The sequence below is a fragment of the Mercenaria mercenaria genome, chromosome 3, assembly GCF_021730395.1.
Source record: "Mercenaria mercenaria strain notata chromosome 3, MADL_Memer_1, whole genome shotgun sequence".
NCBI lineage: Eukaryota > Metazoa > Mollusca > Bivalvia > Venerida > Veneridae > Mercenaria > Mercenaria mercenaria.
This window is the reverse complement of record NC_069363.1, coordinates 60,923,748-60,950,889: the sequence shown is the minus strand read 5'-3', so window position 1 is coordinate 60,950,889 and position 27,142 is coordinate 60,923,748. Positions and strand designations below refer to the sequence as shown.

The following is a 27,142-nucleotide window of genomic DNA, read 5'->3' as shown; positions in this document are numbered from 1 at the left end:
TATATTTTAACAAGCTAAGTTGTAAAATTATTTGTGATAGACATAACCTCTAGCAAATTAAATATTTTATTCAAGCATGCCACGACAACGAAGGCAACGTATTACAACTGTGACTGGTAGACCCAGGCGTAATGCACGGCGACAAGAAGTAGCCACAGAGTTACAGAGGTTAGTGTCAGCTACTCCCCAGTCCGCTGAGCAGTGCCTTAATTCAGATCCAGCTTCAACGGTGGGAACACCTCAAACTGCGCAAACTGTTACAGCTGCCAATTTACAAACAGGGACTTGTAATTCTCGTGAATGCAGCGATCAGCTACAAGACAGCTCTGATTCTATAGTCAATCCCACGCACCATGGTTACTCAAACATTGGAAACTTACACTCCCGAGACTGTCATATCAGTGCCTAGTGACACCTTTCAGTATGCAGCCTCGACACAATTGTCTAGTAACCAAATGGCATGTTCTCAGAATTTCAATTGCCATGGAAATGCACCATCTGCCGGATATGTTAATACTATCTCACAACAAACATATCCGGGCAATTACACTTCCGGTCAATATATATCGTCGGAATATTTGATGAGTACCCAACCAGGAACAATATACTATGCGACATCGGCACAATTGCCTAGTAATCCAATGACAGGTTCTCAAAGTTTCAGTTGCCATGGAAACGCATCATTTGTCGGATATGCTAATACGAACACGCAACAAACTAACTCGGACATTAACACTTTTGGTCAATATGTATCATCGGAACATTTGACAAGTAGATCTATCTAACCAGGGACAGCATCTGGCATGGACCACAATGTAAACACTATTTCAGATGCAAGTGTTACATCAGCTGTGAATGTCCAACAACCAGTGTACCCCTACTTTAGCAACTCTGGGCCCGTTATGCAACCCACTAGCAATGTTCCCGCACATAGTACCCAGCAATACATGGCTCAACCGCTGTCGGAGGCTAATTCACATATGTCAGGTAATGAAACTTTTATGACATCTATATGTACAGATCTTGCCTTGCATGTTAGTCAAAATATAAAGGAAAAAGGTTGGCGAGGAGAGTTTATCGAACTCTCGTCATTATTAGAAAAAGATGTAGCTAGTAAATAAGTTATTAAATTAGTCAATGGTGAGCTGCTAGTTAGCTCGCCTCCTTCAAAAACAAACGAAATTTTGTCAATTGAAAAGTGGACTGATGCAGTTTTGGTTTATATGAGCATAATGTTACAAACAATGCCTTATCTTGCAAGAGAATTATTGCTGTATGTTAATACAATACGTTCAGCTTCTAAACAAAACTCTTTTGGGTGGTGTAAATACGATCGAATGTTCCGACATAAACTTTCTAAGTATACAAATATGAAATGGTCATTTATAGACTATATTACTATGACCAGCCACACACCGGTCAGTGACAAATTAAGGCCTTGTTTTGATTTTAATGATAAAGGTTACTGTTCAAAATACGCATGCCAGTACTCTCACAAATGTAAAAAAATGCTCAGGGTCACATTCTTCAGTAATTTGCAAAAATGTTTTTCAACTAGAACAAACTAGAGGCATGAATTATTTCAGACCAAGATTCCCAAGACCCGTTTACAGACAAGTTTCTAATGGCTCATCTATGGGACCTAGGCCATACACCGATAGATCCGGTGCGCTTAGACATGTGGCTCCACGACTACGACCATAATGAAAAAAAATATTTATTATCCGGTTTCAGAGAGGGGTTTCGAATCGAATACCATGGTCCGCGTTACGCACTTCATTCAAAAAATTTAAAGTCTGCAGTATTAAGCCAAGATTTAGTTCTTTCAAAATTATATAAAGAGGTGGAGCTTGGTAGAATACTTGGGCCATTTAAGACGGAACCATTCTCGAACCTTCGGACCAACCCTGTCGGACTGGTGCCAGAAAGCACTGGCGGTATGCGATTAATAACACACCTATCATACCCATTAGGAAATAGCGTTAATGATTTTATAGACCCAGAATTATCTTCTGCTCAATATTCAAAGTTTGACAATGTTATTGATATTATACAAAGGCTAGGACAGGGTACGTTAATAGGGAAACGGGACGTTAAATCTGCATTTAATTTAATACCTGTTCAACCAGAGGATTTTAATATTCTTGGAATTAAATGCGATAACAAATTTTGGATTCAAAAAATGCTTCCGCAAGATTGTTCTATTAGTCAGGCTATTTTTGAACGTTTCGCAACTTCATTACAATATGCTGTAGCAATGTTCGCTAATTCAAAAAATCTAGATCATTATTTGGATGATTTTTTCTTTGCCGGTAAAGCTGGTACAAGTGATTGCTCTGATCTTTTATCATCTTTTGAATATATTTGCAATGATATTCAAGTTCCAATAAATGCCGAAAAATCGGAAGGTCCCGTCACTACATTAGTTTACCTTGGTTTAAAAATAGATACCATCTGTATGGAAATCCGGGTACCCAGTGATAAAATTGAAAAGGCAAAAGCACAGATTTTAGAAGCTATTTCGAAAAAGAAAATAACTTTAAAAGCACTGCAGTCCATACTTGGAAGCCTTAATTTTTTCTCGAAAGCCATTTCTTATGGCAGGACTTTCAGTTGTAGATTGTATCAAGCGCAAGTCCAAGCCAAATTACCTCATCACTATGTCCGTCTTAATAAGGACACGAAAGAAGACTTAAACATGTGGTTAACCTTTTTAAACTCATTTAATGGAACCACCATTATGTCAGAACAGGAATGGCTTTCAGATAACCACATTAATCTGTACACCGACACCGCCGGAAACAAATCGTTAGCATGTGGTGCTTACTTGAACGGAGAATGGTTAGTTTATAAATGGCCTGATCACTGGAATGAGGCTGTGTTTAGGGACATCACACTTTTAGAATTAGTTCCGATCCTTTTGGCCTTTTTAATGTGGGGTAAACAATTAAAAGGAAAGAAGCTGGTGCTACATTGTGATAACATGAGTCTCGTTCATATTATTAACAAAAAGACATCCCGTAACCAACGGGTGTTAGACTTGTTAAGAACTTGATGCTTATAATCTACTTCTTACTAAATTGAAAAGCACAATGAAAATAAAAAGGAGCATAACCGTACACTCGACTATATCCTGTACAGTGCCAAGCCATAGTGTATTTTTTACGCCCCCAAAATATCCCACAGCTACTCCTAGTATAAATACATTGGCCGAAATGAATAAGAACTAGTCAAAAAGCCTTAAAATCTGAAAATTTACCCTTTTCTTCAATTCCAAATTTTCAGGAAATGAGATATTTTTCCTGATCTCTGAGTGGAGAAGAAATGAATCCTTTGGCAGGACGGTAAGAACAATATAAGCGGCGCAATGAGAAAACCAACATAGTGCGTTTGCGACCAGCATGGATCCTGACCATCCTGTGCATCCGCGCAGGCTGGTCTGGATCCATGCTGGTCGCAAAGCCACTATGTTGGTTTTTTCGTGGCGCGGCTCATATGTTTTGTACATTATGCTACATATTTTAATTATTTCCGACCGACAGTTGTATTTTTGTAATGCTTTTCGAGACAATTAAGGCGTATACATAATGAAATTTTATTGTTTTCATTGAAGATTTCAACCAACTTCTTTTTCATGTTTTTTTTTGGAAAAAAAACTTTGGGTTTTCATATTTTTCTGATCATATTTGGTGGATTCTTGCCAAAGTCACGCGTTCCCATATATTTGTTGTTGTAGGTATGACGGCGCAGATTTATAACCAATAAAACACAATTTTATATAACATGATTTTGAAGTCTCCAGCATTGCTTAATTAATCTTTTTAAAAAATGATATATTATGTGCTAATAAATTCATATATAGTGTGGGTTAGTTTGCATGTCAACATCATTATTTTCATTTCCATTTCGGCCATCCATAACGATTTATTAAACGGTCATTAGCTACATTTGACAAGAAAAGAGCAATCGATTACCCCATCATTTTGCTTCGTAAACATTTTGCACGTGTGTATTTATTATTTAAGCAATAAGTTATGATTTAACCACTATGTCAAATGCTAATTGGCCTATTATATGGCTATTAATTTTTTTCTCAAGCATTTTAAGATTTAAATTCAGATAACAAATGAGGTACTTATGATATGATGACTCTGAATTGTTTTTTCGCCTTTTTTTCTCGCGGTCCGAATGTATATAAATCAATCACATTTTTTCGCTGTACCACAGAACGTGAAAAATATCAGAAAGATTTTGTTTTAAAATCATCATGGACTTATAGCAGGTATCGTATAACCTTCATTAACACTTTTCTTTCTATCATGGTATCGAAGTTTTAAAAAGTTATTTACGGCAACAAGTTTACAGTTTAGCACATCATTCATTCAGTATGCAGTGCAACTGTCTTTTTTTTCAATACAGCGAAGGGAAATAAATGTTCTGAATTTGAATAAAAAAACGTGTCCGAAAATAGTACAAAACATCAGTCACTGTCACGCAAATGCGTGCAAAAGTATTTTTCTTGTCTATGCATAGCTTGCATTTATGTAGTTTAAATTGATTGGCTTGCATTTCAAATTAATTACCCTCCATAACCGTTTCATGACTCAAGGTGAAATAGATACATTCTAACGAGCAACGAATCGTGGTATTGCCATTCATAAAAAAATCTTTCTTTGCTCAACGTCCACGAGAGACATGTGCTCACAGTCCGTGCGGAGGACTTTCAAGACACAAACGTTACATAGATATATTATATCGTAAGAGTTAACAACATATTACTTCTTACTGTTGTTATTGTTCTTGTTAACGTTGTCATTGTCGTTTACATAATAAGTTCCAAATTTTAAACAATCGAACACAAAAATAAATGTAGTAACTGCTATAAGAACTAACCGGCAGAAAGGAATATTTTGCACTGTTTACTATTTTGTACATTTCGTTTAATTTTGGTCAGCCACAGTATCATTGCTTGCATTAATACATGCAAACTCTCACTGCTCATTCTTGTATTGAGTTCTTTGGCATTGGAGCCTGGAAGAAATCTGATCATTTTTACAAACACAATTTTTTTTTTGTAAAATCGAATTATTATCTACACGTTTCAATTCCTTAAATATTTACGTCTTGTACTGAAAATATAATGCTCTCTTTCATATCAATAAGTTGTTATATTTTCACTTTCATGTTTTTTATTACATGCGTTTCATCAATTTTTATGTTGCTAAGAAAATAACGCTTTCGAAAAGAACACATACATGAAACTAAACAAGACAAGATAAAAAAATGGATTTAGATATTAGATTTTAAAAGACTTAAAGAATATAATATTTTGAAAAGGTTATCAGATCAAATTTACAAAACGTGGTAAAAAGAAATGCATCTGGTTTCCCTAATGTTGAAGTGATTGTTGTAGAGTTCCATAGTTAACAAAACATAATAAAAATAAATAAATAAAACAAATTTCCTGATAAAATAAAATAAATGCTCGTCACCTGTCATGAGATGTTAGGTATACATTTATGAATTTGAAACGAATTGAAGCAAATATTGATCCTTTTAAATAGTTTACACTCTTGTTTCAGATATTGTTTTTTTATTTTATAGCCGATTCTTCTTCATCAAATAGTAATGCATTATATAATATTTATTGGATGACAAGGGCATGTGACTATAAAAGGCCAATGTCTATGGTCTAGGAAAAGATTGGCATTAAATACTTGCTCAGCCATATTCACAAAGAGATAAACCTCCCCATATGATTTATAAAACGGTTACCATTTAAATAACAATACCTGTTTCAATGTCTACAGGATTCATGGTAAAGGACTTTACACCAGACAAGTCAAATATTGAAACTTCAGAAGGTTTTAATTTTTGTTTTAGATTTGTTTTAGAACTGATGAAAGAGGAAGATTTTCAAATACTCTTTCTAAACTATTCCAAGCAGAAACAGTAAACGGTACAAATGATTTGGAAAATATTTCTGTTAGCCTTACATCACTTTCTTAAGTAGTGTCATTTCTTTGATTTTGGGGATTAGTCGTTTCTGAATCTTTATTTATTTGAACAAAAAAGGGGAATTAACATACTGTGAAAAAATCGGCTTTTTTGCTCTATACTTGACTGAATGTTTCTGCATAAAGCGACTCTAACCCTATTTCTTGTAATAACTATTCTATTCAAACAGAGTTAAACCTGCTATCTTAATAGCAATCACATACTGAATTTTTATTTTTCATATAATGTATATGTATCATATATTCAAATATAGATCGCATGCATGAAATGTAAATTTGATTCAAAGTTTTTCTGTTAATTTGATTTTTTTTTTTTTTAAAATGCGCATTGATCCAAATATTTCGAAGCACGTTTCGTTATATCTAAAACATGTTCATGCCAAGACTGTCCACGACAAACGTTAAACCAAGATGTTTGTTATATGAAGTAAAACTTAACATCAATATCGAAATACATTTGTAGTCTTATTATGTTATGAGTAAGGAAATAGAAAACTACTTCTGTCTTATTTTTATCAAATGTTACCAACCTCTGTTTGGTCCACACTGGCTTCCTCTTTTTTAGGTCTTCATTCTATAAAGTTTGTTTGCCGACTACTGTCTGAGGAAGAACATAACCTTCGCTTACGAGTACACAACAATTGACCTCCACAAACGGACATTTCTCCAAAAACATTTAACAAGAGATATCTTAAAAATGATAGTCGGCGGATTGTAGTTGTACGAGAAAAAAAATCTTGCATGAAAAGGACTGTAGTTTGCTACACATAAGAGACGTACACAGTAAATATAGATAGTATTATAACTGGATTTTTTTGCATTAGTACATATACTTATCATATTTATTTACATAAACTAAATAATATATATACTGCTAAATTTACTGACCGGAAAATATAGTTAAAACTGTAAACAGTATCATTCAGGGTGAATACTACAAATACAATTTCACTCGGCGTTGCAATACTTTCATCAAGTTAGTAAGACTATGGCTAAAATACCTATGATACATTCTCAAGCAATCTGATTTGCCCATTTAGACACGTGACATGGGTCATTGAAGGTCATGAAAACGAGATTAATACGGTTGCACAAAAAAGTAACATATATTGGAACTATCGGGAACTGCGACTTGTGTGTAACATTGCAGCCAAACATTAGTATAATTATCTTGTTGATGACGTTGTGGTTTTCTGGTATTTTTTTTTTTTAGATTGAAAATAAGTCTAAATTTCGTATGTGTGGGAAATGAAGAAAGGCATTGTTATTGTCGTCGATCGTTAGGTCAATTCTGAGTATAAAAGGTTCGCAAATTTCAGTTATAATCATGCATATGGTTGCATTTTTAACTCATAGTATGTACAAATTACATATCACTAAAGGTAACGTCGCCAATGAAATGTTATATTTTCATATCATTCAATGAAATGAAAACCATGATCATGAAAAAATCCTTCAAGGTATTATATCATAACACGTTTCTCAATGTGTTATTGAAATTGTTAGAGTGCAAAATATCTTTTAAATACACAGTAAAAACCAAACATTTTTGATAAGTAATAGATATAAATAATAAACTATGTAAAAAGATCATCGATATTTTGTTAGAACTATTTATAACATTAAACGAAAAGAAAATGTGTTTATTGAACATGAAAAGTCATATATGTCAGTGAAAGCCACCATAAAAGTATATCTTATATTTTCGTCTCGGCAAAATACATGATGATATCAAAAACATCCTATATAAATTGAGACACAATATACTATGCAAATTTATACACGTTTACTGAATATTTATAAAACAAAACGAAGCAAGAATCTTAATATAAAACAGTCATACATCATGTACTAAAGACTCTTCTATTCCTCTTAACAACAACAACAAAAACAAAAACAAACATTTTATTAAGCCTGATTCTGACCGTACTGACTAGTCTATACAATTTATATATGACATATACTCTGTCAACATAAACATTTTTGGCGGCGCTACAGGAAATGAAAGGCTGCATGAGACAACGTCTACTCAATTGATATACATATTTTATTACCAACTCATTAGAATCATAGATCTTACCAGAACAATGAAACGTAACCTGGATAAATTTTACACAAAGTGTATTGGCGAATGAAGTTAAAAACAATATTACTGTTACCGACTGGCTATTTGAAAACGTTTCAGTCGGAAATATTTTATCGTTTTTAAAGCAAATAGGAATATATAAAAAAATCTAACATTTCATATTTCTATTTACATCTTGCAATATTATTATGCTTGCAGCTGATATTTTAACACACACGTATATACATTTTTGCATAACTGATTTTAGATATGCTTTACATTTTTACATGGATGTTTTTAGATATGTTTTACATTATTCATAGTGTTCTTTACATTTTTACATGGATGTTTTTAGGTATGCTTTACATTTTTACATACATGTTTATGCTTTACAGTTGGCGTTTACAATATGACTTCTTCTCGGCGATATATGACCATTTTGTGTCGATTCGCCGTAAAACCCAACTCACTCACTCACTACATTTGGTTATTTATCCAAATGTAATAAGGCAAAATGCTATAATATTGAAATTTATTCCATCTCTACAAAGTTTTATTTAGGTTTAAAGGATATGAAAGGGGACAATCCAAGGAATATTCCTGTGAAGTTTGGTTAAAATTGGCTGAGTGGTTTAGGATTTTTTTAAAGAAAGTTTGGACGACAAGGTTCGCTTTTATAGCAGCCAATATTTTGCACCTTGATAATTTTTCTTAAGGATCCCATTGGAAACAAGTAGAAATACTTTATGGGTTATCCTGTGATATACATGTCTCAAAATTTATATGTATATATAAAGGGTTAGTGTATTTTTCTTTTAAATCAATTTGAGATATAACATTTAGCTATTTCTGTGATGTATTTTTGTAATGTTTTATTCATGAAATATATATTCATGAATCTATCTATCTATCTATCTTGTCCGTCCGTCCGTCCGTCCGTCCGCCCACCCGTCCATCCGTCCATCCATCCATCCATCCATTCATCCATCCATTTACACACTACGAGCGCTTCGTGCTAATGTGAACTAAAATGCAGTATAAAAAGTGTCTTTTGTCACTTTAGGGTCTACGTACATTATGATATAAATTTCGCATATTGGTTATTGCTTGTCAGCAAATACTAAGTAGGAGTTTAAGCTTAAATGTTAATATAATCTTTTTGAAAGACTTAAACAGGACAACATTTTTTTTCGGCGCAGCCGTAATATGGACGAAGACAAGCTGTCGGCAGCCAATAAAAACGTTGTTTGAATGACAAGTTTTAAGGAAACTAACTTTGTAAGGCATCTTTTGATTGGATGATATTGCATGAACAATACTTTTGTGATTTTATGCTTTTCTGAAAAGTGCTTTTTTATATTACGTAAACAGCCCATCAACATCAACGTAATTGTTCCTGACTAAAAGCTGATATCGTCAGTGTGTAGAGCAATTACGTTTTTTTTTATCGATAATACACTGTTACTTTTTCTAGTAACATTGCATACTATCATAAATCTAATTTGGAAATTGCCTGTCTGCACATGGCACTTCTGCATTTGTCGAAATATTACTTTTACTTTCTTCACATTTGAAATAAAATAAAATGAATGAATTATGATTATAGGTTATTAGCTTTGTATCGTGAAGTATGCATGAGTTCTTCAGCGGAAATATTGCGCGGCTTTAGGAGCGCAACATTCTTCCGCTGAAGAACGAGTGCATATTTCCCGATGCAAAGATAATAACCTTTTTATTACATACGCATCTACACGTATAAATATTATGTAAATATCATAAATATGTTAAATAGCCTGAATAGGATTGACAATACTAAACTAAATAGAAAAAAATAGCACAACAACACACACTGAATTACGTCACGCACCCGATATGAAATTCAGGCGTCAGTGTATTGAAAACTATTGACGTTTCCGGTACCAGTGTAACTTAACGGGGAATAGAAACGAGTATGTAATGATTAAAGGTTATTAGCTTTGTATCGGGAAGCATGCACGAGTTCTTCAGCGGAAATATTGCGCGACTTTAGGAGCGCAATATTCTTCCGCTGAAGAACGAGTGCATATTTCCCGATGCAAAGATAATAACCTTTTTATTACATACGCATCTACACGTATAAATATTATGTAAATATCATAAATATGTTCAATAGCCTGAATAGGATTGACAATACTGAACTAAATAGAAAAAATAGTGCAGCAACACACATTGAATTACGTCACGCGCCCGATATGAAATTTAGGCGTCAGTGTATGGAAAAATATTGACGTTTCCGGTACCAGTGTAACATAACGGGGAATAGAAACGAGTATATAATAATGTATGTTATATAATTGTTATACAATGATGTCCAAAAATGATTACGATTTCCGTCTGAATGTATAGGTCATAAGACACAATTAGTATTCATTACATGCGAGAAGAAAGATTTATTAACTCTTTAATTACATACATTTCAAGAAATTCTAATTAGCATATAGGTGATTTATTAACACCATACAATTTTTTATTATATGAATTTCGAAATTTAACGAGACTATAAATCACCATTTAGTTCAAAACATAAACAAAATTTGATTGATCTAAATATCGTACAAACGTAAGAGCGATTTTTTGCCGTCTATCAAGCGCTTATTTAACCTTTACCCTGCCAAATAAATGAAATGGACTGGTCCATCATTCTGTTTGGGCAGTAACACTTCTTGTTCACTGAAAATTTACTGTCTGAATAGCGAACAGTGCAGACCATGATCAGCCTGCACGGACGTGCAGACTGATCTTTGTCTACCCTGGTCGAAAAGACAAAACCACTTGCCGACAGCAGGCTGAAGGTTAATTAACTGTTGCGGTTTTTAACAAACCCGTCTAAACGATGTCCAAAACTATCGGTTACACCTCTATAGATTAAAGACCTGTGCAGCGATTGTAGTAACCCTTCCGCCTCTTAAAGGCGAGGAAACAGTTGTATTAGCAATTTACTTACAAAATATAGAATAGATAATACTGTTTCTGTTTTTCTATTTATTAACTGCATTGGTGAGATCGCTCAGTAGCAAATTCAGCAGAATTTAGAGAATACATAAGGCTATCAGTTCAGTACACGCACATATATGACGGAGCGTGAGAAAATATATATTTGTAATTTCTGTACCATTACAAAACCTGTATTAGTGACAAAATTATTCAAAGAGATAACAAAAATAACAAAATCTCCTCAAAGTGCACTCTATTCCCTTTCAAATCTGAAAATTTGAAGAAATTAAATCCGCTATTCAAAGACTTACAAGCTTCAAAGTACGTCACCGAAGTCATTTACAGACGTGACGTTAAGAGTGAATTAGTACTTTGTAATTTTTTACAACCCGCGTATATCATATTAAAGTAGAAGTTACCCCCGACATGAATGTGTAACTGTTTTCTTGATTATAAGTGAAACATTTTAGCTGTAACGTTGCAAACATTAACATGCACGTCTGTTTTGGCGCCACGTTAAAAAGCGATAGAAAAGTTATTTGTTTTCTCTCATTTGTTTGTTTTTCAATTTACAGCAATGTAACAACAAATTTATATGTATTATATAAAGATCTATGGCGCTGTGTAGCATTCGTCACTTTTGTTTTCAAAACGATGGAAAAGAAATGAAGAGAAACGACATTCTCAATTTAAAAATAAATAAATAAATAAATAAAATCGCATACTCGTTTAATTAACGGGAAAACGGCTCAAAATCTTTTTCCTAAAATTTATATATTCAACATTAAATTATCTATGATAAAAGCTAAAACAAATGAGAATTGTTACCATCTAATATTCTTTTAAATCACTGATTTTCGTCCCATATCCGACGAACAAAACGTGACATCAAAGTACGTTCTTAGAAACAATGCGGGTATGGTTTCATAAAAATATTCGGCATGATGCACTTAATATTGCCGTGTAAATGTTCTTGTATTTTCTCATTTCTTAATTGTTTTATAATTAAAATATTTCGTGAATGAATTTTATAACAATTCTGTTTTCAGATCTTGTTTAATCTGGCAAAAATGTGCCGTCATGTAGGCAATCAAAGTCATTTATAAATATACCAATTTCTTCATTATTTTACGAAAAAAAAATTAATTTTGAAAATCCTAATAGCTGAAAAACGTTAAAACACTCTTTTGATATAAAAATAAATAAATATAAATTATTTCTTAAATAAATGTCATTTTCCTAAACATAACATCGCATAAGACAGTGCTGGTATCCTAAAAATATTAACACTGTAAAGTTCGACAGAGTTTTCTATACAGAATAAAAAACATTAAAAGTATGTCAACATTCAAATTATTTGTAACTTTTTCCATCAGAACGAAAAGCTTAAATTGGCACATTGTCGTGATCGTGAGCAGGTCATACGCGCAGTATTAACTTAGAAGGTCGGGAAAAGTGCTAGTGTAGCTAACAGGTCAAAAATACTTAATACTAAATTGTCATCATATTTAGATATGAAATGAAAATGTACTTTAGCCATTGCAATTTTAGTAAACGTTTAAGCATTGTTGTAAATGCACATATATGTGCAGCATTTCATTTCTAAACTTCATATTTCTTTAAACTCCCGAGTTGTCGAAATTCAGAATACAAAACTAATGCAATTTCATTGTACAAGCTTAAAATATACTGGCTGATAGGTTATACTTGTAGTTATGTTAAGCTGGCAAAAAACAGAATTTATTTGTAAAATTTAAGCAAGCGTGTTCTTTAAACATACATAGAAGTTCACTGCACGTACGTGTAACAGTATGGGAACGCATTGAAATATCACACATTTGAATATTTAGAAATGCTTTAAAATGGTTTCACTTTTTAAAAACTGAGCCGTGTATTCTGGGTTTCATTACAGGCCTTTTATCTTCACATCTCTATATTCTCACGCTCCATGAGTTTTCTTTGGAACTTCGGTTGCACTGACAACAAAAATAACATTCTATAGGTAAATAATGAAATAATTTTATTTTCCTTAAATAACTAAATTTCAAAAATCTTGGTTTCTGGTTTCTGCATAAACATAAGTAAATAGATCCGGTATTTTAAATTATCTATTACTATGCAATAGTTATATTATATCACCTGTACAGGTTTTCTTACTAGTAAAAATTATTTGTCTGACTTTCTTATATTTCTTCAAACACAATCAAAAGCTAAGCAACCGGTCTTACCGAGAAGAAAGGTGAGGAATGCTTGCATGAATTCTAAGCATATTTTAACAACAATATATACACTTTATCCATTGACCTAAATGCAAGACGAATAAAATGGATATATTTCTTCAAAACTAAAGATAAATTAGCACATAAAGATAAAAACTCGACATGTATTACTCTTACCGACTGACTTATTGTAAATTAATTTCATTTATCCAAATGCAGTGATTGATGCAGTAATTCGAAAATCTAGTCCAAAAAATAGGACGTTTTTGGACCGCGTGATAACTTTCGACTGTCGCTGTTCCGTTAGAGGGATAAAAACTATAAAATAACAGATCATGAAATAAGTCATCCCGATAAGCCAAATAAGTAAGGCTATTGAAAATCTATTTCATGTAAATAAATAAGTATGCATAAGCTCCATGTAAAATTTTGTTTCTTCTTTGGAAAGCTTTATAACACACATCTCTAGCTTTCTCATATGTATGATATGTTAATAAATAAATAAAAACTGTTTCCAGTACCTTTTGTGTATGTAACGTTTTCAATATACAATGAATACTTCTGTGTGACGTGATATTCATCTTGTTTCATTTTGTACATTTTCTATCATTTCCTGGGCTTCTTAATCGTCTTTACCACCAACCTTCTTTGAACAGCTTGCAGTCGATGCTATGTCAATCTTAATATTACAAAAAACTGGCAAAGCTTTTTAACTGTAAATTGACATAGATATGCCTGAAATGTAAAATTTGAAATAGTTATGTAAAATAATGCTTAGCTGAGTCTTGCAATATGTCATACCAGTTCTAAACAAAAATTATCTTTAAAGATTTGTTTTAATATTTTCAGAAATACATAACTTGTTCATTACCTACGGTTAATTGTAGCCAAACTTCGTAAACGTAAAAATCCCTTCTTGATTATTTGCAATGAGTTGTGGTTTCGATACCATTTTCATTACGTACTTATATAAGAAATTAGGATTTCATAATATAATTGTAACCGTTTTCGTTATCATAAGTATTTTCATTAGACGTATTATTTAACCCGTTTTACTTTAATATCATTTTTATACGGTTTTCAAGTTATATCTTCATTTCTTTCCTTCTTCACCGTTGTCTTGAAGCAACAATTCAGTCATATGTAATGTTGTATTTATAGGTTATTAGATATGTGTGTGTGTGTGTGTGTGTGTGTGTGTGTGTGTTCGGGTTTAACGTCTTTTTCAACAATTTTTCAGTCATATAAACGACGGTGTCTACTTGTAGCAGTGAGCACAATGCCCAACTTTATAGTGCTGCCTCACTGGAATATCACGCCGTAGACACGTGACATGATACCCCACCCAGTCACATTATACTGACACCGGGCTGACCAGTCCTAGCACTATCCCCTTAATGCTGAACGCCAAGCGAGGAAGCTACTAGTACCATTTTTTACGTCTTTGGTATGACGCGGCCGGGGATCGAACCCACGACCTCCCGCACTCGAGAAATATGCATGAGTTCTGCAGCGGAAATTTTGCGCGTCTTTAGGAGCGCAATATTATTCCGATAAAAAACGAGTGCATATTTCTTGATGCAAATCTAATAATCTTTGTATTACATACAAATACATTTGTACTACACTTATAATTATAATAATAATAATATTAATTTGTTCTTTAACCTGAGTAAAATTGAAATATCGTCGTTAAGAAATTTGAACGTCTATATGGAAAAACATTGACGTTTCAGGTTCCACTGTAATTTTACGGAGGTTATGAATGAGTATGTAATAACATTGACGTTTCAGGTTCCACTGTAATTTAACGGAGGTTATAAATGAGTATGTAATAACAATTATTAAATTGATCAAAATTTTATTCCACAGCCGTATCTTCAACGAAATTGAATGTGGTAAGTGCATTGAAGGCATGACTTTTTACAATAATGTATTGTACTGCACCTTGTTTTTCCACACTGATTTACAACCACCATCATACAAAATGCTCTCTCATTTAAACAATGGATACATATCTTGAGGCTCGCCAAAAAAAAAAAAAAAGAAAAAAAAACAGTGTCAGACATTTACCAGTCAGCAATTTATTTTATGTAACACATTTTAAAATACATCAATATCTAAAATTGTCATTCTTGAAAAAAAAAGTATGAGACTATCAATAAACAATGTACAAAAATGAAAATGTTAACATATATGCAAAATTCACAATTTTATGCCGGTAAAGGAGAAGTAACTATACGAGTCCTTCCTTAAAAGGACTATTTTCAAATAGTTCGCTTTATCTCACAGTTGTATATTTTCATATACAGTGTACTAATGGTTTAGGATACTATGTTAGCTTAGTTGTTCAATGTAAAAAAGGTTTATTATCATAACTGACTCAAGTGCCAAGTGCCAAGTGCCTTGTTTGCACAAATGTAGAACACGTGAGCATCGATTATAAATTGTACGGTTCAAATCCCAGTATCAACTTGTTCAAACAAAATGAGATTTTTATGACAATTTTGAAACTATCAGCACACACAGACGCGTCTACTTCATTCTATTTATAGAAGTATGAAAACATCTCATCTTTGTAGTAACTTTCTCAATATTATTACGTTACAAGAGTTATATCAATAAATCTTTTTAAGAGAAAATTGAGAAAAATCTGCTTATTCCTGGATTACAAGTATTTGACTTTTGAAGGATTTAGAAAATCCCAGTCATAAAAATCTTAGACAAAGAATAAAATTTATTTTCTATGTTGATGTATTATTCGCTTCTTTTCAGGAGCAAAGTCCATTATGATCGTGGTCTTATCTTTTCTATTCCTGACATCTGTTCGGGGCCAAGACAGTCCGTTGTCGGGAGCAAGTGCCCCTGTGTCAGGTGAAAGCTATAGAATAAGCTACGGTCTTGGCGAACGAAGAGGTGACGTTCGCGGCGGTGTCAGAGGTTATGAGTTTGGATATGAAGAAGGCGGTGGAAGAGGGGATAGACCCGGAAGTTACGATTATGATAGCAATGGGAATAGTAGAGAAGGATATGATTATGGCGGCAGTGGCGAAAGAGGAGATCGTAGATACTATTACGGGAGCGGTGGTGCAGACAGATATGGTTACAGTGATTTAGAAGGCGGTGAAAGAGGGTTTGATTATGATCGGCATGACAGACGTGAATATAATTACGGTGGGGATGGCAGAGGTGAATATAATTACGGTGGGGATGGCAGAGGTGAATATGATTACGGTGGGGATGGCAGAGGTGGATATGATTACGGTGGGGATGGCAGAGGTGAATATGATTACGGTGGGGATGGCAGAGGTGAATATAATTACGGTGGGGATGGCAGAGGTGGATACGATTACGGTGGGGATAGCAGAGGTGAATATGATTACGGTGGGGATATCAGAGGTAGATATGATTTCGATCGGAGTGGCGGCGGATACGATTATGATGGTGGTGAAGGTAGGGGATATGGTTATGAGGGGTATGACTATGACGGTGACAGAGTTGGAAGAGGAAGGTATGATTACAGTGCAGGTGGTAGCGGCCGTGGGTACAGTTTTTCAGCTAGTGTTTCCTATGGCGCAGCCAGACATAGTGGAGAAAGGTATGACTATTATTCTAGATTTGATGATAGAGGCGGAGATGACGATTATTATGGTTCTAGAGAAGGCATGAACTTCTATCTAAGGTCTGGTTATGGACGCAGAGGTGGTGGAATTGCGAATGGAGGATATGGTGTTAGCAGGTCACGGCATACAAGAAGAGAATATGGGCCTTATGATCCTTATCCTGTCAGTGGCGGATCATATGGCGATTCTTCTTCTTACAGCACAGTTTACAATGATCGTCATAGTAGAGGTTACGGGGGTTATTCTTCTTACAGCTCAGCGTACGGTAGACGTCCAGTACGCAAGCAGCCACGACCGTCTCCGAAGAAACCATACCGGCACAGACTACGTCCTCGTAGAAAACATCGACGAAGATACTCCTATAAATATAGGCCATATACTTATAAGAAAAGACCAAGACCTAGGCCAAGGAAATACCGACCAAGAACATCATATAAATACAAGCCGAGACCATTACATAAAAAACGAATGTATAGATATAAACCAAAGTCACCCAGCAAATACCGCAAGAAACAACCAAGAAAATATCGTCCAAGGCCATCATTTAAGTCTAAATATCGACAAAAAAATTCGTATAAACCTAAATATCGAAAATATAAACTACGCCCTCCGCAGAAACATGGACTTAAACATCCTAAAAAATATCGACCGAGACCTCGAGAGAAATATCGGCCGAGACCTCCGCGGAAATACCGACCAAGACCTCCAAAGAAATATAGACAGAGGCCTCCGATTAAATATCGACCAAGACCTCCACGTTACCATACGATGACTCAAGGAAAAAAACATAAGCGTAAACAAAAACTAGTGCCACCACCGCGTAAACATCGACCAAGGCCATAGCCTACGCACAAATATCGATAACCGAGTCAACATCATGCAATAAAATCAACGGACAATGAAACTGTATAATATGATGACGCATTAACTGAGAAAAACAAGAATTAAACCTCTTAAAGACTCTTGATGAAATATAGCATTTACTTCGTTTCTACAAAGGATAAATAATATTGTTATCATTTTAAAACATACATATTCTCTAGTAAACAGCACAAAAAAGTACGAACTCAGATAACACGCACAAAACAATGCGTTTGGTCGAACTTTAAGCTTCATAATACTCTTTTCTATTCTATTCTGTTTTTTTTTTCTTTCGAGCTTCAACACGGTCGACATATGGCATCGCTATAGACCGTTTGTATCACGCATATTTTAATAGTAGCTTGATCTGGGATGCTGTATTCGGCTCGATTGATCTTGCCAGGTCGGATGACACGAGGCGCGAAAGCACCGGGCGTTATCCGACCTTGCAAACTCGACGAGAGCCGAATAAAAAATCCCAGATGTAGCAACTGATATAATAACCCTTTTATTATATACCTCCATCTTTTGTTTGTCGTTTTGTTATCGAACGAAATCGTCTGTGCTTTAACAGAGTTTATCGATGTTAAAATAGAGCTGAGAGCAGTTTTGTGTGCGCTATTAATAGAACTGTTTAGGGCATGCTTATTAAATGAAAGTAGCCAGGCAACATGCAATACAAAAGGTACAATACGGAGTTTTGCCCTGCCTGGTCGTATTTACTTGTAAAAGGAAAGCCGTATTTTTGACAGAATTTTCATAGGTATATAATAAAGTATAATATGATATGTACCTTACAGACGTGACTAGAAGTAAAAACACACGGAACTGCCGTTTCATAAATTAAGGTGGACGGATAGCTCAGTGGTTTGAACACTGGCCTTCCAATCCTGAGGTCGGGGGTTCGATCCCCGGCAGCTACTCGGGAATTTTCAGAAACGCTTTTCAGTGTTTCCCACCCAACTAGAGGTGTACTGGTCAGGAACCCAGGCAATCCTTGCGTGTATCAGTGCTATACACTGGGTTCGTTAAAGAACCAGGCTGTCTATTCGCAACGAGCTAGGCTTTGTCTCACTCTGTCCCTCTGGTCAGATCGCTCTGTGTTTGTACTAGTAGAGGATAAATTATGCGCCCTGTGTGGCTGCATTTGAACTATGTAAAGTGCCTTTGAACGTGAAATTGATCATGAAAAGGGCGCTATATAAATCTGGTATATTAATAATAATAAATAAAATATGATAGGATAGAATAGAATAGAAGAGAATAGAATAGAATAGAATTTTTCATGAGCAGTATACCTATAATTTACTTCTATGGATGAAATGTACACGAAACTATATATTTCTCGCTGACAGAAAAAGGTAATTATGTTCTTCAATAGTCACGATGCATATAGACCTACCCTATACAATTTTGACAGAAAAAAATATGAAATCATATAACTGTATAGATATAGTAATGCTACGACACGTTTTCGATCATTTCATACCCTGCTTCAGTTGTAATAATGATACTTTCGTAAGATAATTAATAGTAGTTATGAACGTGTGTCATATAGCATCCATTAAAATTACTTTGTAAAGACGAATACGTATACAACAGAATATTAACCCTTAGCATGCTAGATAAATTGTCGTCTGCTGGAAATGTCATCTGCTAAAATAGTAAAGTTCATTCAATTTGCTCCAAAATTGGAAGAAATATTGTCAGAGTAGCAAACAGCTTGGAACCTGATCAGACGCCGATCGGCGTCTGATCTGGTTCCAAGCTGTTTGCAAAGGCTGTTAAATTCGCCTGCAGCAGGCTAAGAGTTAATAGTTTCGTAATATACATCAGCGATTATATTTAAACCAAGGCCAGTTTGACACGGCGCCTATCTACAAAAAAAAAAAACGGACCACGTTACTAAAGGATATAAGTAGATTCCGCCAAAAGACACCAAAAACGGTTGTGCAAATATTGATACTCTTTTGACATGGATGTATTGGGTGACAACATTGGCCTAGAGTGCACATAGACTTTTCACCGCTACAATATGGCACAATTAGCGTCTCTGTGAATAAAATCAATTACTAGTAAGCTAAAACTTTGACTCGAACTTACATCAACGCGGCGGCTGAACCCAGAAACAACAATTACGGTCTATCAACCAATTACAGTACGCCAAATCACGGTATCATACATAATTAAATTCACGAAATCTGTTAGAAGATCCTTTAGAAGTGAAACGCAAATTATCAAAAAAATAGCAGATTCGGTTCAAATGAGCTTGTTTATGAAAGGATAGGAAGTATATGCAACACTCCTCGCTTCCCTAGCTTCGGCTTTAGCGGAATTTTATTACAGTAAAACTGGATGTTCTCAATGACCAGATATACACATAAACATCAAAGTTCTGTTGCTTCATTATAGTAAATATTAGATCGTGTTTTAATGGACACCAGTGTTAAAGATGTTGTGGTGGAGGGCCTTGAAATATTAAAGGAAAACAATCGATTTCGTTTTGTTTTACTGTTTGTTTTGTTTCTTCATCATATTTTTTCTACCATTGAAACAAGACGTTTTATAAATCCGAAAGACAAACAGGATTATGTCTTTATGTCATACTATCATAATCACATTAAAGGAGGAAATGATTAATCAAATGTTACTTAATAGTCGTTATTAAACTGTTTAAAGGCACTGACCTTCAGATCGCACGTCAACCAAAGAAGAAAATTTTAGATATCAGAAAATTATTGCTGTATTTCTTCAGAAGACTTTTAAGGGGAAACGGGAAGTTGCCTGTATGTATATAGGCAAAGATTTTCCTACGGGCAGCATTTCTTTAAACGTTGTGTTATGACTGAGAATCAAGTTTAAAACGGAAATATATATTAAAAATTATAGGTACCCAGGCTTGATCTTGAATTATCTGCCCTTGAAAATCAGAAAATACTAAAAAATCCAATTTTCAAGGGCAGATAATTCAAGATCAATGTAAGAGAACTGTGCATTTTAAATTTTATCTTTGTTTCAGACTTCATTTGCGGTCAGAATACAAAGTTTAAAGAAATTCGGTCCATAGGAAAGACTAGTACTTTGCAGTATCATTTTGTCATGTTCATAGTTCAGGACATTTGCAACAGTCTCTATATTGACATGGAGCAAATTTTTTCTTGCAGAAAAAATTTCTTATCTAAACCTTTTTCCTGACAGAGAATCAAATCAAAAACAGAAATATGAAATAAAACAAACCATAGGAACACAGCATTGGTCATGATTCATCTGCCCTTGAAAGTAGGAAAATATTGAACAAAAAATCTACTTTCAAGAGCAGACAGTCCAAGATCAAGCAAGGGTACCTATGATTTTTGATACATATTTCTGTTTCAAACTTGTTTCTCAGTCAATACACAAAGTTTAAAGAAATTCTGCCCGTAGGAAATTTTTGCCCTATATACACATAGGCAACTATGGCATTTCCCCTTAAACTTAGTTACTGACAGGTTATATGATATTGAAACACATAAGTCAATTCCCGACTCTGGCATGTCTTTTCTATCTAAATTTGTCATTTTAAGATAGTTTAATAACAAAAAACTTATGTTTTGGTGTTCATATTATGACCAAACTTCAATTTTAAAGAAAGATAATTTTCAGCCGAAATCCGTAAGTAAGTGCCTATAGATATCTGCCTGAGATAGATTACTATTTAATATGGTTCTCAAAACAGAACAAATATATCTAAATTGTCATATAGCTACATTAACCACAAGTCAATGGTTTGAAGTAGTTCTTTACATGCAAAACAAATAATAATCCTTGCCGCAAAGGTGTATGAATTTCTTACAATGTGCATTTACGTTAACTACAACTTGTAGAAATGATTCATTTACATGTATTTTCATTACAAAGGAGATAATCAATTTAAAGAAGATCCTCATGTGAGAGAGATTGTAAATGGACTTTAAATTGGCATTAGCAAAGGCAAGATTTTCTCTGTTAAAATTCTATCCACCTTATTTTCTTTAGAAGAACGATAAAATCGTTCATGAATTATAAAATATATTTGAAGATCATTTTAGGGCATTAAACGTAATCAAGACAAGTGATAGCAGACAAGATTTGATTGATTTTGTTCATGAACAATAATGATACGTGCAACATCTCTCATGTCCCCTAGCACTACCACTCTTTCATAAAAGAACCTTAAATGAATTCGATGATCCGAAAGGACCAGAAATAATACAGAAATAATACCAACAGTGAATTTAAGTTCGAGGAATCCATTTTAGCCTTTTAAGGTACCCAAATATTCATATGAAAGAAATACATAAAAGTGACTAAAGTTGTGAGTAGGAGTGGACGACAGAATATATATGAGCCGTGCCATGAGAAAACCAACATAGTGGGTGTGCGACCAGCATGGATCCAGACCAGCCTGCGCATCCGCGCAGTCTGGTCAGGCTCCATGCTGTTCGCTAACAGTTTCTCCAATTCCAATAGGCTTTAAAAGCGAACAGCATGGAGCCTGACCAGACTGCGCGGATGCGCAGGCTGGTCTGGATCCATGCTGGTCGCAAACCCACTATGTTGGTTTTCTCATGACACGGCTCATATATGGCACAAAATAGGAACAACCTTGTCCAAAGAACCATTGAAGAACTTTCAAAGAAAGCAGATCAAATGGTTATAAAGTAACATTGACTTAGCCTAAACACATTTTCGCCTTGAATCAGGGACTCAATTTACTTGATACAAAGGTCGTATATATGGCCTGCTATTGTTTACCTGACCTGCAAACGTAAATGATAGATTAAATCACTATTTGAAAGTATCAGTCGATTGAATTGCGCATTTGTCGACAGACATGTGTTAGTATCAGTTGAATTTTTCAACAGTTAGGACTAACTAAGGTATGTAAATTGAGTTCCTATTATTAAAACGTAATCGAGTTGAATCTTACATAAAGCGGTTCAGCGAGCTTTACTTTGCTTATAACATAAGAGGAGTAAGCGAAATGTGTAGGTTTATCTTATCGCATGGTGCAGCAATTTTCCTCTGATCCTTTCACCATAATGAACAATTTAACACATAAATGGACAAAAACCGTGCTGTTATATAGCATTACTGGTTTTGTTATATATCTACTACTTTTCAGTATTGAGACTTGATATAAAAAAAATCATTTTGATCATAGTGCATAGCACTACCTAAAATAGTGTTACCGCACTTACGGCATGATGTGGCAATCATCCTGGTTGTCTGAAAAATAGGCGGTTCCTACTGTATGGTGGTCTCTAGTTCAAGTTCGACTGTTAAGACCATACTACGGAAAGGACAAAAGTGGTCTTTACGTGCAGGCGAACTTCATTCAAAGGTTAGAATAAACCAAAACATTTAATTTGGAAATGAGATCAATGGTCTCCAGAGACAGGTGATATTTGTTCACTGTTTACATGCTTTGAGTGTAAAGTCCTTGCTTGTACAGCAAATAAAAGTAAATTCTTTATGTACGATGACGGTCTCTATTCAGAGGTTAAAATAGGCTTAAAATGTTAAATATGTGAATGAAGGTGGTGGCCTTTAGAATAAGGCGGTGTATGCTCACAGGTGGTGTCTAGCACTTATTTCATTTCTGTCTTCTGGTCTGTTTTGATTGGTCAATAACGATGAGTCCCTTCTTGCTCTCCTTTCAAAACACTGCGAAAAAAGAGTTAATATACAGGAGTGTACGGGATCCCGTATATTACCCGTATACGGAAGAAATACGGGAAAACTAAAATACGGGCGTGTACGGGGCTTGTATATTTAAAAGTCCGTATACTAATAAAATACGGACTTCCGTATACTATGAAATACGGAATTCTTAGTATACGATACCCCGTATATTATTGAAATACGGGAAATTCTAAAAAGGGTTATTCTGATCGTATACAACACCGTATATTCCCGTATATGTCTGGTGTACGGGAATACATAAATCCGTATATTACGAAAATACGGGACGTATAATTCCCGTATATGTTTCATATACAACCCGTATATTTCCCGTATATTCTGGATATACGGGATATGTATATTTTGTATATTTCGAAAAACAGGGATTAAATTTCCGTATATTCTTCGTATACAACTCCTTTATATTTCCCGTATATGCCGGAAATACGGGATTTAAATAATTTGTATATCTCGAAAATACGGGACGTATATGTCCCGTATATGCTTGGTATACAACTCCGTATATTTCCCGTATATGCCAGAAATACGGGATTTAAATAATTTGTATATTTTGAAAATACGGGACTTATATTTCCCGTATATTCTTTGTATACAACTCCGTATATTTCCCGTATATTCTGGATATACGGGATATGTATAGTTTGTATATTTCGAAAATACAGGAATTAAATTTCCCGTATATTCTTCGTATACAACTCCGTATATTTCCCGTATATGCCGGAAATACGGGATTTAAATAATTTGTATATTTCGAAAATACGGGACGTATATGTTCCGTATATGCTTGGTATACAACTCCGTATATTTCCCGTATATGCCGGAAATACGGGATTTAAATAATTTATTATTTAAAAAATACGGGATGCAATCAATATGAGTAGTAAAAATTATATTCTCCCGGCCATTTCGAAGGTCAACGCTTTGCATGTTTTCGAACTTGTACTTTGCCGTATGTGGCGGAAATACGGGATTCAGAAATGTGTATATAATCATACTTAGTAATGTTTGGCAAAAATATAAATGATTATAATCTGGTCAATTAAAAGGTTAGAGCAATCATTAAAAGGAAACTCTGTTCTCCAAGTTTTTGCTAGTGGTATATGACACTTTTAGGCTAAAATTGCAGCAAAGATTCTGGGTTAATGATACATTGCTGTTTTATATACATTATGATAGAGCTTTGAAAATCTATATATACTTGAAATAAATATGCATGTTAGTTGCCTTTATTAAAGCACAAGTGTGACCTTGATCTTGAAGCGAGCAATCCGAAATATGCGCTCTGCACGTCGTCTCGATGTTGTTGACATTTATGCTAAGTTTCTTTAAATCCTTCAAGCAGTTCAAGAGTAGTTATAATTACAGAGCGGACGTGAAACAATATCATATAACTTTTGACCTCTATGTATGACCTTAATATTGAAGCGAGCCATTAAAACGTTGTCTCGATATGGTGAACATTTGTGGCAAGATTTCTTCGAAAGCCTTGAAGGGTTCAAGAGTTACAGAGCGGTTACAGAAAAGCTAACGGACAGACGGACACCAGCGTCATATCATTACACGCACCCTTCGGGCGCATAAAAATCAACGACGTTGATTAATTCATCCTTCCTTCCATGTTTCGAACTTTCTACAATGTACAATATATATTCCTTCGTGTTTTCATAATTTCTACATTCAGTGTATACAGACAAAGAATCACAAAATTTTTCATTCAGAATCTATATTAGACTGAAAACGTTTGTCACGGGGTACTGAAGGTAAACTGCGTTAATTATAAAGCTTTATTTAAACGGTCGTACAAATTCCTCCGTGGTGTGCTGGTGAAGATGTTTAGGGGCTTTATATTGCCTAGGCAATCCGGGTTCGATTCCCAACTCATAAATATCTTTTGCTTTGTTTAACATTCTTTTAATAAAAAAGTGTGCAAAGAATAGCTTGTTCTAATATTCATAATACGATCAATTTCCATTTTTTAAAGAAAGATCATATTAGCTAAAATCTGGTCTCAAGGCCCTTTAATATTAATAGAAGAAGATGGATTTCTTGTAGTAACTCATTCAAATGGAAATCAAGGCATGGAATAATTCATTTTTGTTCTTGTGCGTCCAAATTGAAAAATAAACTTTCGCGGACCATCGCAAATATAAAATCAAAGACCTCAAATAATTCATCCTTTCTTCTTGTATCTTGCATGTTTTTCTTCTTCTTCTTCTTCTTCTTTTTCAATACAAGCAATTAGGATTGATTAAGCTATCAATTTCTTTTCCTGTCGATACTAATGAAAAATCATTATGAATGATAAGCCATGCAATCAATATGTAGTGAAAATTATATTCTCCGGCAATTTCAAAGGCCAAACGTTTTGCATGTTTTTGAGCGTCTACATGTATGTCAAATGAATGAATGAATGAATGAATGGAAGAAATAGATGTATAGCACTAATATCTCACGAACTGATAAAAACATTCGCGGGCTAAAACATGTATAAAATCAAAGACATGAATAAATCCATCATTTCTTCTTGCGCGTTTCTGAATTACTTTTACATTCAATCTAAATATCCGATTGAGAAAAAAATTCATTCATCCTTATTTATTTGTAGTGATAAACACATTCGTGTATCATCGCCATTGTAAAAATCAAATGCATGCATTAATTACTCTTTCTGCTGCACATTTCCAACGCTCGAGTATACAGTGCAAATAATTACTAGTATAGAAAAAAATAATCAACTAATCCATCCCTGTTTTATACAGTAATAATATAAGACCGTACGTAGAATATAACACCAAAGACGTGTGTTGATACTTTACTTATGAAATTGATTCTAAAATTTAAAAAAATAACAACAAGATATAATAAATCAACCACCTCAAAGGAGTTTGTTTTAAGAGAATAGGACAGTTTGAGCGAATTCCTCGATTTTTAAGCGTGATCGCGAAAATATTCTAGTGCCATGACTTCCTACTCGCATTTTTATTCTTACTTGAATTTCGCAAGATCCTGGTCTTCTACCGTCCGGGTAGGTCGTTTTTGTGTTTTTGTTGGATTCAATGTAACATCGATACAATTATTGATCCTATAACGACTTGCCAGCTTTTTTGATGAAGGAATACAACAGGTGCCCTCCGTGCAATATTTTATCACGAGCTGGCACCTGGGTAGCCCAACGGACCTTCCGTAAGCCAGCTTGATGGCTTCCTCACATGGAGAATTCAACACCCCGAATGAGGCTCGGACCCATATCGGTGAGGGGCAAGTTGTTTGAAATCAGCGATCTAAACCACTCGGCCACTGAGGCCCCATTCGGCTAGGTCGGACCTTTAAACCACGTGTAGATAACATGGCATTTTGATTATTAGAAAGCACATAATTACCGTAGTCATTCAGTTTAGTTTCAATTCAGAGAGCTATAAAATGTATTTTACACTTCTTTGTTTAATTTTAGCTGTTACTTATGAACTATTAAGTGAAATATGTGTTCGTATTTTGAAAATAATTCCGCGGATGCTTCTATGTATACTACGGTTGCATAGCGGGGACATAGGAAACATTTTATTTATCACGTGCGCACGTGTTAGCTACCACGTGCGAACGTGTTAGCTAACACAAGCGAACGTGATAGCAAACAAGTGCGAATATGTCCCCTCTATGCTA

The 27,142-nt window shown here is 34.5% G+C and overlaps 2 protein-coding genes across 2 annotated transcripts in view; both read left to right on the top strand.

Moving 5' to 3' along the window:
• Window positions 1-4,158: 4,158 nt before the first annotated feature.
• On the top strand, window positions 4,159-20,555 carry LOC123523459 (uncharacterized). Its single transcript, XM_045301134.2, has 2 exons — window positions 4,159-4,282; window positions 16,050-20,555. Exon 2 carries the CDS (start codon window positions 16,064-16,066, stop codon window positions 17,738-17,740), a length of 1,677 nt encoding a protein of 558 aa, XP_045157069.2. The 5' UTR covers window positions 4,159-4,282; window positions 16,050-16,063; the 3' UTR covers window positions 17,741-20,555.
• A 2,029-nt stretch (window positions 20,556-22,584) lies between these two features.
• LOC123525721 (uncharacterized) overlaps window positions 22,585-27,142 on the top strand; it is a 31,406-nt gene continuing 26,848 nt past the window's right edge. Inside the window, exon 1 of the mRNA XM_045304865.2 lies at window positions 22,585-22,656. The gene's annotated coding sequence lies outside the window, so the exon portion shown is untranslated. The remainder of the gene's footprint in view (window positions 22,657-27,142) is intronic.

Coding starts and splice junctions, on each gene's coding strand:
- LOC123523459 (XM_045301134.2), top strand. CDS start 16,064: ATGATCGTGGTCTTATCTTTTCTATTCCTGACATCTGTTCGGGGCCAA.